Below are 13,681 nucleotides of genomic sequence, written 5' to 3'. Positions count from 1 at the left end.
TATCAAAATTTAAACTTCGATCACTCATTTTACTTTTGACTAAAGTTACAACTAGATGCAATTTTTTACTAGTGATCTCCTTCATAATTTAAAATAAAAGTATTTCTATTGCTCCAAAAAAGAACAAAACAAAAATGAATACAAAAAAAATAAACAATATATTATTTTTATTCCAAATCGTTTTATTATATAAAACAAATAAAATTTTGTTTTCAATCTAACAAGTTAGAAAATAAGATTTAAAAAAAACAAATAAGTATAAATATTAAACATAGTTTTCGTAACTAATCAATAATAAAAGTAAATAAGCTATAAGTCAATATTTATATTTTTGTAACTGAACAATTCAATTTATAATATACAGTTAAATGAATAATACCGAATTGCTTGCGTTTATGAGCAAAGGAGTCTTGAAATGGAACTCTGTTAAGGATATCACTGACGTCGTAGAACAAGTAATACATATACTCGTATATAATCCTTAAAGCAGGGTTCATACATTCATAATTTTTGAAACCCAATTTTGCTTTCTTGAAATTAAAAATAATATTAAATTTATGACCAAACACACAGAGAATAATGTCATTTAATTAATGAAAAACGCATGTTAAATCAATGAAAAACGAGTATGATTTTGATTCAATGAAGTCAACTCAGTATATTCAGGTTATTGATTTAATTAAATTAATAAAACTGACAATTCTTGAAAAATAGTAAATTTTTGTATGTAGTACATCGTATAATACATTCAATAACTTAAATACGCGTTTATATTGTAATAATTTGTACAATTTTGTACTTACATACATAAAATATTACATGTGAGGAATAGAAAATAAAATATTTTACAACTGTGAACATGGCATATTACTTTTAGAAAATTAAACAAATTTTATATTTTCCACAAATTATAAATAAATAAATATACAAAATATATAGTATATATATATAAATTACATTTATTATATTATTTTCGGTGCCAACAAAAAATGACCTTATCTGTTGTAAGATACAAATTTGAACTTAAAATAGAAACCAAAACAATTTACAAATTGCGTATAATAATGTATTTCAAAATAACGGTATTTCCATTTGTTGTTAACTTGTAGTAAATATGTAATAATATCGATATAAATATGAAAAAAAAACTTTCCAAATACTAAAAAAAAAAAAATTAAATATGATATAATAATACAGGTACTAATTTATATTATACATATAAAATTTGTGGTTGAACTTTTTCAAACATTTCTTTACAACGAAATTATTCAAATAAAACAAAAATGTGTGGTTAAATAAATTTTTAACGAATTGAAACATTTATAGAACAATGACACAAAAAAAGATAAGGTTAAAAATTCTATATTAGAAGAAGTATTTCCTCCCAGAGTATGGACTCACATTGATAATGATAACAAAGTGATAACTTTGAGACAGACAATTTCTAGAGAACCTTCAAATAGAGACGAGGTGACAAAAATGATTATCGTATTGAACCAACTAGAACAGTTTTATGGATTTAAGAAAACAGGGATATGCGAGAAAAGAAACTATATATACAATTTATTTTTCGGTAATATAAAGTTTTTATCCCTAGGGATATATATACGTATATATATATACATGTATTATGTTTTTATGTGTGGTTTTACTAAACGTTATTATATATTACGAAAAAGATGAAGTTTTAAGACAAATCATAATTTTGGATGAAGATCTTGGAGCAATTTTATTTAGGATTCACAACGAGTACAAAAATACGATTTTCATCTTAAAATGTATGTTCGATAAAGCAGTGTTCTCTCAAGATATGTATCCGGATTCATTGGTATAATTGGTTTAAAATATATTATCTATTTATCTATATATTTATTTAAGTACTTAATAATTTATCATAATAAATATAGTTATTATAATATTATTATATTATTTACCCTATCGGCCTAATCGTCTGACGACTGTCGATAGCAGTCACTTTAATTAAGGTAGATTTTTTTTTAATTATTATTTCTATATACACCTTAACTACCTCAATTGCTGAGGTTATTGGCATTAAAAAAAATGACAGTGTTACAGGATGCTTTAAATATGTACACTAATGGAGCAATACAAGACTTAGAATATTTACAAATTATATCGCATCATTTTAGTTTACATACATGACATAACTATTAACTATATATTTTTGGATTATTAGATACAGAGCCCCCACATACAATATCGGGCCCCTGTACTAAATGTTTGCCCGGGCCCTTAAAATAGCCGGGCTCCTGTACTCAAGGTCCATCAGCTCCTCCCTTTTGAGGGCCCTGATTAGGTATAACGATTATTTAGTATGATTTAAATATTTAATATGAACGATATGATAATAGGTACATTAAATTATAATTTTTTTTTAATAATATATTTTATTCATTTTATACTACTACTTGATTTTCTTCACTGGCAGAGTTTACATGAACCCAATTTTACCTGTTTTTTTTCTGGCGGTGTTTATATGCGACCTTTCTAAAATATATTACATTTTAAAAATGTATTCAAAATATTTTAAGTATGAAACATGAAAAGCTTATGTTATATTTAAATTACATGTAATATAATCTGTATGTGTATATGTCATAATTTTCTAGATTAGGTTCGTCTCTTTGAGAAATTGAAATAGAGTCGATATCGTCTTTGGGTTGGGTCTTAGTATTTCACATAGGTTGTAGAGGAGCATCATCAGTCTATCCTTGGAGTCCTTCATCAATATTAGATGGATTTTATTTTTGGTTTTACGATACATTGTGCTTTATTAAAATAGTTGACAATCAATTTTTAGCAAATTTCCATTAGTTGTCAGGAATTAACCTGTCAATAATTTTACTACGAACATAACATGTACAATTTGTACATCATAGGATGTACTAACGACATAAATATATGCGTGCCATATCGAATGCAAGATAATTAGATGTTGAAAAGTTTATTTCCAGCAGCGGTCCTCATGTATCCTGCAATTAACTACAATAATAGTTAATGTCAACCGGGAAATGAAATATATTAATTTATCAGTTATTGTGTCTACTACAGTTTGTAGGTAGCGGACGCTAAATAAAAATTCAATGATTATTATAATCATAATGACTGTTAATCTTAGTGTACGAATACTGAATAGTACCATTAACCCTCGCTATTGAGTTTTTATTCATGAATAATGAATAAACATTTAAAAATATAATAGCCAATAGCCCTAGCTATTAACTGCAAATTCCAAATGTGTTTAGTTACAATGACACGGAGTAGGTATTTTAAGTAAGCAGTATAGAATGATTCATTAAAATAAGTAGTATATAATTACAGCTCAACTACACAAGTATAACTGCCAATAAGTATGAACCATACATTTCAAAAGGCCATTTATGTATATATACTCATGTACAGAAATATTTACCTATATTAGGACGTATTATAAAACAGTCAGTTTGAAAACATGTCTCATCTAGAATTATATTTATATTATCATATTATTATAAGGTCGATTTATTCTAGACTTCACACATAATAATATTATACTTAATAGATTTTACGAGAATATAAATACTATTATCGGCAGTGTCGTCCACCAGCAAGTTGCGATAATTTATTTTTAAACTAAATTAACAGCATACGTATTTGAGGAAAACATTGAGCAAGTCTATTCCTATTTACCATGGGTCAAAATAAAACATGTATATGAAGTATAAAATGTTAATACAATCATATATTATAATATACACATGCATTATGCATAGATTCTTTAATATATACTTGTTTTATAACTTATAATTGTAAATTATTTAAATAAGAATAAAATACTTATAATATAAATTTTATAATTTTAACTATAATCATTATTATTAGTCCAAAACTAATGAGAATATTCATAAAATATTAATGGAATAGTAAACAATTCCAAGTTTCTAATTAAATAGCCAAATTTTTTTTTTATGGGTATTACTCTCATTTCACTATTTTCTTTTTCACTTGTTTCATCAATATTTTTTTAAATTTATATACATATCTTAACTAAGTCTGATATGAATTATATGGCCTGTGTTCTAATTTCTATCTATAAATTCGAATATGTATATAATACAATTTAAAGAATTGTATTTCAGCTTAGAAATATGTACTCCAATTAATAATAAATTCAAAACTATACAATCAATTTATTTATTCTAATTTATAATATTAAGCTCTGTATTTTCACCCCATTCAGAGTTAAAAATAAAAACTTTGTTTTTAAAATATTTTGTTCTCAATTCATAGCTAGTTTTAATTTTAAAATAAATATATTAAAATTAAAATAATAAACCGAAGAGAATTTTAAATTTTAATAAATTATATTTCATTATCGGAATTTACGATATTTATTAAATTATTACATTTTTAGTGTATTTTATGTATATTATGTTAAATTATTTTTTTTTGTCTATGTACCTACTATATTACTGTGTTTTTAAGCCTCAGCTGACTGCTGATATTGAAGAAAGCTTCGTTAGAATTATTTCCAGGCTTATCAGTAGGCCTAGGTCTAATATAGCTAAAATATAAAATAAAATAATTGAACTCATTATCATTTTACATTTTAGAACGTCAATGCAGAATATGACAAGGAAGTCGAAGACTTGAAAACAATAAATGATGATTTAAAAATAAAATGTAGACAGTCAAAACAGAAATATTTAGATAAGTTGAGGAAAAAAGAGTCGGGTGAGAATTATAAATTAATAATTGCGTTGAAATTTAAATACAAAATGCTGATGACCTACGTTAAACGATCAACAGAACAACTCAAAGTAAGATTCAATGAATTTTTTGACTAAAGAGAGTGGAAATTATTAGATTATAAAATGTTTACTTTAGTAACAAATTTTTTCTTATTTGTTGGTTTTATTCCAACAGCTATCTTACTATCTTAGTCAGAAATTATATTAATTTCTAATATTATAATTAAAATAAATTGATGATCGTAATATTGAATGTAACAACGAAAAATACAAAAACAAATTAAAATCACATAAATTAAATCGATCTGGTGCATATATATATATATATTAAGTGGCAAATAATATGAAAATCAATAATTTAGCAAATAACTATGATTTATAATATAATGATAATAATAGTAAACATAAATTAAGCGTTAGAAAAAAATTAAAACAACAAAAGTATACTTTTGTATGATTGTTTAAATATCTAAAATATTAATATTTATTGTTTATATATAGTATATAGTAAAAGTATAATGAATATAGCTTAGGCATTTATTAAAATGCTTGATTTGAGTATGTGTCTACGAAATATACATTATACCTTGTATACTTATTATAGTCATCAGATGAATTAATACAACTGCGATGGCTTTTTTTAAGTGATTGTATCCCAGACTTGTGTATCTGTTTTAAATTTTTTTGTTACAATCATAAATAAATATTAATATAAATTACGGAGAACCACTGATTTTGCATGTTTGCGTCGACACCGTTGTGCCAGTTTGATCTAACAACGACTTTACGAGACTATGAGTAAGGTACCAATATTATTTTATTGATAAATATTTGCTTGTTACAGGAACAGATGAACATGATAACGCCATCAACAAAGACTTCTTATCTGATCCAAAGTAAAGTCAATCCCACCTAGTTGTGATGGGCGGTGGCTAATTATAAGGTTTCTATTTTCTAACCTTTTATTGTTGAATTTAATTAAAATGTTACAAATTTGAACTGTTCAGTTCGATTATTCGATATTCAAAACAAAGTTATAATAAATAATTTTTTTTTTTAAGTATTTTTTCTTTGTACATAACGACAAATCGGTGTAACGATGTTTCAAACGTAAATACATTTGGTATAATGTATAATCGTTGAACATATTATAACTATATAATATTGTATATAATATATTATTGATATTCGATTAATAACACCTGTAAGTACTTATGAATATTGAGTTTAAGGCTTGCACGGTTGTTATGCTCTTGTTGTTTCCAAAGGGAATAACAAAAAAAATGGCCGTCAAAATTTTTAGTATTATTTGAATAGCGAGTCTATAAAGAATATCGATATTAATTTAATAAACATTATGTAGGTATACCAAATTTACAATTATTGTTAACTGTGACTTTTTTTGTATTTGTTTTATTTTTTTGTAATTTCCAAATTCCAAACTATTTTCTCTTTAAAAATATACTACAGGCGTGCGTATATATATATATATATGAAAAAATACGAGGCATGTCTTGTTCTATATTATATTTAATAAGTGAAATCGACGTGAAAGAATAGTTTAGTGTATGGGGACCGCGTTTCCCAATAAAAAAATAATAAGTCATTGTCGACGTATATATTATTACGTACAGCACAGGTGTCTACACTATACTCGACATGATTATTAAATATGAAACTACATAATATTATTGTGTTAACAGCGCTAATTTAAAAGAATAACAATCATAATACATTATTATATTATTATATATTCTGTACGACATAAAACAGCACGCGTACAAAAATATTAAAATAGTAAATACCACCAACCAAACACTATGTATACCGAAGGAATTATAATGGGTTGCTGAGGTGTTAAATCGTACGGCGCGTTGTTTTTTCAACAATACAAACACGCCGTGTTTGTTGATATTTCAAAAGCAAGTGGGAAGAAAGGTATATTCATAATATTATTTTACTTCATTGCTGTAAACAGTATAACCTCTTTAGTAACTACATAAAAGATTTATGGATTTAATTTGGTTACAATATTATATGTTAAAATAATAAAATGTATAAATAGTAATTATAAAACCTATACATTTTCGTGTGCATATATAAAAACTAAATATTTTACAGATTTCATAATACCTGGCTTTCAAAGTTTCAAACGATTGTTATAATTTTCAATTTATTTTTATGTTTTGTTGTAGTACAGTTACCCACAGCTTTTTATAGCTTTCAGTTACCTAGTCTTAGTCTTCCGTTGTCGACAACCATTTCCACCACCGTGTACACTATTTTTTGTTAGTCATTTCGTTATTTAAAGTTTATAAGTTTTCATTTTACTACTGCTTCCAAGGTTGAAATGTGTAAAATTCGGATCGTTGTCTGACAGTTATTGGGTATTCTAAGAACGTAGTTAACTGCAGTGTTCACATCACGCATATTTCATTTCCATTTACTGCAGTGCTTAGTGTACATTATTTAAGTGTCTTTTAAAATACTTATTCGTTTTACTCTAAATGATATTGAATAAAATAAATGTCTATGATTATTTTCAAATTACTTATTAGTTTGGGTAATGGGTATATAATAATAATGTATAATAATTATAATCTATTTACTAGTAAGTATTTATACTTTATAATAGGTACTGAATCATTACTTCTATTAGTTCTATTCTCTATTGCTTTTCATTTAGAGTCAAATTATTTTACTGCAAAACTTCAAATTGGTTTTTTTTTTGAAATTTGAGTGTTTAAATGGGTCTATTGTACAAAAGTTAATTATTTAAATAACTTTTGTTAAGTTGATATTTTAAAATATAAGTCAGGCTGATACATTTCCGTTGTATTTATACATACTAATTTATTCTTAAAAACATATAGGTACGATTATACAAAATAACAAATATATAATTTTAATAACCATAAGTATTCCAACGGTTTCTAATATATTACTACATATACAAACGCCTGTGAATGTTTCATAATATAGATACATGGAAACAATATAATATGTTAAACGAATTTGTATGAATCGGACACCCATATATAGTCAGACGTCACGAATGGTCAGCGTTAAATATATAATATAAAATATATCATAAATCTTTATCAAAACAAATTATTCCGTTGACATAACGATATTAGGTATACGTATACACATTGTGTAAGAATTGTTAGATGATCTATTTAGTGTCAACGAAATCATTATTTTGAAAATATATTTTTACAAAATTTGATGTTATGGATCTCAAAAGAGTATTTTAGGAATTTTTAAAATTTTTATCGTAATTTTTTAAGTTTTATTACGGTTTTGAATAGCAAAATACATTTTTAATTTCACATTCTTAGACAGAATATTTTTTAGGAATATTTTTATTTATATACAATGTTCGAATTTTAAACGATTATCTATTTATTTAGTTATAACTTATAAGTACTTAACGTTTAGAAGAGCGAATTAAACTGGCACAGCTAGAGGTACGCCGAAAAATGTGGGCCTACTACCTAATTTATCTAAACTTAAATAATTGTAAGTTATAACTAACTAACTAACTAATAACCTATAGTCGTTTAAAATACAAATTTGTAAGTACATCAATGAATTAAGAAAATTATTTTGAGTATGAAATCAAAAATGTATTTTATCATTAAATAAGTAAAAAAACTTAAAAAAGACGATAACTATAAAAAATATAATGTTACTTTGCAGTTATATTGAATTATGTAAAAAAAAATTGTTTTTACAAAAAGTAATAGAACTTTAAAATAATAAATGTACACTTAAATGGATCGCCTTGTATAGCAATACATATCGTGTTTATATAAAACAATAAAAGTAGTACGTACATAGGTAGGTATACAGCCAATACGATATGTCTTTGATTTCACTTGTGTAATTACAACTTACTTTTTTTTAGTAAATCTATAGTAGGTACCCGAGGAATAATTTCAATTGAATGTGCTCGAGTGTCGAATTATCGTAGTTTTTTTTGTGGTTTTTTATAGTATTCGTATAGCCTTCGGACGCGAACGCAATGACGGTTGAATAATAATTAAGTGGTTTACTGCATAGGAATGTCTCTTTTTCTATATACACATATAGGATATTATATATACATATTATGTACCCGGTATATAATAATACATCTATATATACCTAGACATGCATGTTCTAGACTTCTATTATAAAATAGCATATCATACATTACATGATACATCATATACATATTTTAATATATACATTATACATATATTTGTTAGACACACGTCACGTGGAATCACGGGAATTGAAAGAATTGTCCATCGGCACGTTCAGTTAGTACGTATAGTCTGTATAGCAGTATAATCAGTATATGTATACCGTATACACATAAAGGTTTACGAAAGTAAGTACACGTAACGACCATACAAGTCCAGTGAGGGGCAATGGCTGCATTACAAAGATCCGCATCAGAATTAATCGAATTTTCGCTGTCAATAAAAAAAAAACGTTATTGGCATTCTTCTTCTAAAAAAAAAAACCAAATGACACGCAGTGACGCCATTGAAGACAACATTCAATTTGTTTTCCTATGTCTTGTAAGCCGAAAAGTTCAACTTACCTAAGCTATACTTGAGGTTACTTAACTAACCTATACCTAAGGAGTAAGGACTAAGTAATATAATAATATTATGCATATTAGGCACTACCCTCATTTTTGCAGTTGTAATAATTAACTTATTCAAATTCTGAATTTTAGAATATTTAAATATACTTTAAGACAATATTTTTAAATTCTTGAAATTTAGTGAAGATTTTTTTAGGAAGTAAATTGTGACAATGTAAGTTTCTGTTTTTCAAATGAGAATACTATCCTTTTTACTGTAAGTTATTAAGTGGATAAATTTTTTTGAAAATGTTGATATTCCTAAATTAAAATTTGAACGAGTATTTGCTTTGTTATTATACTAAAGATAATAGTCTTTAAAAACGATTTTAAAAATGTATAAAATAGACGAAATTATATTTACTATATCAGAAAATTTTTACAAATTATAAATATTAATAAATTAATATAAATTGCTAACTAAATTGTTCAAATCTCTATAGCTCTAATATCTTCCAAACCCATAATATTATGGAGATATATAATACAGTAGATTCTTATTATATCAAACGTCGCTATCTCTGTCATTATCTTGAACTACATTGAAATCCCCTTGAAACTACCATTACACTTAATAGCATATTGCTCTCGATAATTCGAAATAAAATTAATCGTTTTTTTTTATCTCGATTACACAAAATATACTTTTTTTTTTATTAAAATTAAAATGTTCCGGCATATTATGCTATTACAAGTATGATTACCTAAAATATTTAAATAAGAAAAAAAATAAGCTGTACATTCAGTAGTAATTGTGATTTCACGAATTTGGTAGTCAATATTTGTAGTCATTCGTATGCATACAATATAGTGAAATGGAAAATAAGCGTAAATTAAATGCCTTAAAATTAATTTTTACATGCTTACAAAAACAAAAGTAATATTAAACCACCTTTAACGACAGATTTAAAAAAAAAATGTATTTATTCATTATTTTAGTTTATTGATATGTATATATTATAGGTATATAGTACCTATTAGTACTTAGTATTCAAATTATCCATTTTAAGCATTAGAATTATTTACCAATATTTCAATTTTTTTAAGAATTTTAATGAAATTCGACATCTCGAAGTTTTTGATATCTCTAACTTTGTATTGTTCCCCTTGATATTCGACATAACGAAAATCGTATTATCGCGTATTATCCTTAATACACAAAGTTAAATAACTCAAAAATTACTAGTTAGAATTTTAATTTTTATACAACAACATTTTCAGGAATATTATCCGCTAAATAATTTACAGTAAAGAGTGGGGTTCTAATTTAGAAAACAGAATTTTGTATCTCCACAGAATATTTTTTTAAGTAATAAAAAAATCTCAAAAAATTGAAAATGTGATCTTTAAGTAATTTAAAATTTCCAAAAATCTGAATTTGAATAACTGCATTATCGAAGAAAAAGGGGAGATGAGCATGTTATGGTGATTGGTGAATCATTCCGTATCATAAATAGTTGTGGCTCTTATACTATAATAGTTGAGTAACGATATTATGGTTTTACGAAGTTTACACGTTTCACAGTTCTTTTTTTCCGTCCAACGATAATCCTATCGGAAATTCACCTGGTCCGTTTATAACTTACAAAATGTACTATTCAAATAATTAGCTAATTATAATATTTAGTACCTATAAAAATGATTGATGCGTAGGTAGGTATTTACAGAACTACCACACGCCTGTTTATAGTGTTTATCATCATTCATCATTTACACGACGATTTGCAGATTATAGCCGTGCCGTATACCTACTTATTATAGGGGAAGTACGCAATAAATTACTTCGCGGTTAGTATTTATATATTTATTTATTTATTTTGTAAACTGTTATCATTATCATTGGTGTGAGATTTTATACACAGAAATCTGACCGGGAGTCTTCCAAATTACGGTGCTCGGTCGTGACTAGGCGTTTTCGTCATGCATTCACGATAATAGTTAGAATAATTCAATTTTAACTTTCTAACAACCTATTACATGTATCATATGCCATCATTACATTAAATAGGTACTCACTACTCAATTATATTGTAATGAATGAAGAAATTGAAACATTGCAGTTTACGTAATTACTTACAGCGTGTACTATGTATTTATAATATGCACAGATGCACTGTTATATTTTTGTTATATACTAATTATTAATAATTATGACACAGATATACTATAAAACCAATCAAATATGCACTAAATATATGCATATATATATATATATATATAAATAAATATAAATAATATGTACTAAACAGTTCAAGTTTTTATTCAAAAATTATTAAAAAAAAGCACATTTATTTATCAATAAATCAAAATCATAAACATTTAATATATAAATAATATCAACGGTCCTAATTCTAAATTGATATGTGACATATCCAGGACACCTATATTCACATTGAACTATTTATTTCAATCTTATTCAAAAAACATAAATCCAAAATTCAAATGATAATTTATTTTATGTTAATAATAATTTTATTTCTTCAAAAACTGCTAGAGTACACCTAAATTTGCATTAAATTATCAAATATACTCGTACAGTTAAAATCGTAAAATAAATCCTTAAAACATCAAAAGATTGAATTATATAAAAATATGCACCAAAAAAAATTTATACTTTCAATCTTTATGCCGGAAAATAAATATTGTGTTTAAGTAGGTACTTATAACTTATTAGCATACTATACGACCAATTAATATATATATGTTACGGGCAAAGTGGGGTAGTTGGGCATTGTGCACAGTGCCCGTCAGTTTCGGGTAAAGTAATCAGTTACTAATAATTGTTTACTATGACCGGTCATTCTATAACAATGTCTGGACAATTTGGATTGCCCGACATTATTTTGGCCAATGTAAAAATGTACTGTAGGATGTATGTACGAGGTACACTCGACACCTGTTATACAGCTATATGCTGTAGACTCCCTCTATATATTATCATTTATTATAGGTACAAAGTTTTTTTTTTTTGTGCAAAAATAGTGTTGTGTTCACATTACCTACTATGAAATTGATATGGAAGTAAGGAGTTTTAATATAATTCTCCTATAGTTATCTAATCTATCAATATTATCTTTATTACTTTGATATGATTTGGAAAGCTTTGGTTATGATGTGGATACTTATCTAAAATTATTATTTGAGCAATACTCCAGTACTGTAGATTTTAATACTGTGTAAGTGTGTTCTCTGTGTTCAGACTGTTTATTGATATTTGTAATATTTTATTAATTTTTTTTCGAAATTTTAACCACGAAAAACGAATTTAATAGACGTTTAAAGTTACTATACAGTGAAAAAAATTCTAAGTGCCACAGTAGCAATCCGTGCTCAAATAAATAAATATAGTTTTTTTTTAATGTTATATATAAATTACGATTACTATGTAACTATTCAAAATAATAATAAATAAATTAATGTAATATTTATTTTACAATAGGTATAGTTTTATACATGGTAGAATACATTACCCTTTACGCATTGGTCATTGTACACAATGTCCGAGCAATGTGTTTTATTTTCACTTTAACCACTAAAATTGGGCATTGTGCACAATGCCCAACTACCCCACTTTGCCCCTAACATATATATATATATGCCATTGCCCATTGCATACAAATTTACGTTTTAATTATTATAAAATATGTACAATAATACGGTGACCACAAACCTACGAATATTTTTCTATTAATGTTGAATAATTATAATATATTTATCATTTTATCATTTTTACAAAAAACAATATAAGATTTGATTTTTTGTGGAAGATAATAACTTAAATTTTTCAATTATTTATAAACGAGCAATATAATTTGTGATTCTCATTATATGATCATTGCTACATAGGTCTGTGGAGTTAATATTGCATTAAACATTTTTATATACATAATTGATAAAATACTCTGTTGGTAAAAATCGGTCAATTTTAGACAGTTCATACGTTATACCCATTGAACGTAATGTTTTGTTGTAGGTCAATTTAATAATTTTATTAAAATGTATTTAAGAATTATAATGTGTATAAAACTATAAAAATATTATTATATGCACGAATAGAAAATCATTTAATTTTCTTCAAAGTAAAATCCTTTTTGTTTGTTTGTTTTAAATCAACAGTCAACACATAAGCGTCTCACAAAGGTTTTTAGGTTTACTAATTTGAAACGATTATGTGTAGTAACTACTGATGCAACACATATAGATGCCATCACCATTCAAAGATAGTAAATACTTGTGGAGTACTCACACTCGCAGTACTCTCTACATTTGTGAATGTATAGCAACACTACTT

The 13,681-nt window shown here is 25.5% G+C and overlaps 1 protein-coding gene across 1 annotated transcript; it reads left to right on the top strand.

Annotated features, from left to right (window-relative positions):
* Positions 1-395: 395 nt before the first annotated feature.
* Positions 396-5,667, top strand: LOC132924818 (putative inner dynein arm light chain, axonemal). The gene is made up of 5 exons (XM_060989260.1): positions 396-455; positions 1,327-1,573; positions 1,680-1,828; positions 4,614-4,820; positions 5,596-5,667. The coding sequence occupies exons 1-5, from the start codon at positions 396-398 to the stop codon at positions 5,665-5,667; spliced, it is 735 nt and encodes a 244-aa protein (XP_060845243.1).
* The last annotated feature ends 8,014 nt before the right edge of the window (positions 5,668-13,681 follow it).

The sequence above is a fragment of the Rhopalosiphum padi genome, chromosome 3 (genome assembly GCF_020882245.1).
Source record: "Rhopalosiphum padi isolate XX-2018 chromosome 3, ASM2088224v1, whole genome shotgun sequence".
Classification (NCBI taxonomy): domain Eukaryota; kingdom Metazoa; phylum Arthropoda; class Insecta; order Hemiptera; family Aphididae; genus Rhopalosiphum; species Rhopalosiphum padi.
The sequence above is the reverse complement of the archived record's forward strand: the minus strand, read 5'-3'. Positions and strand labels throughout refer to the sequence as shown.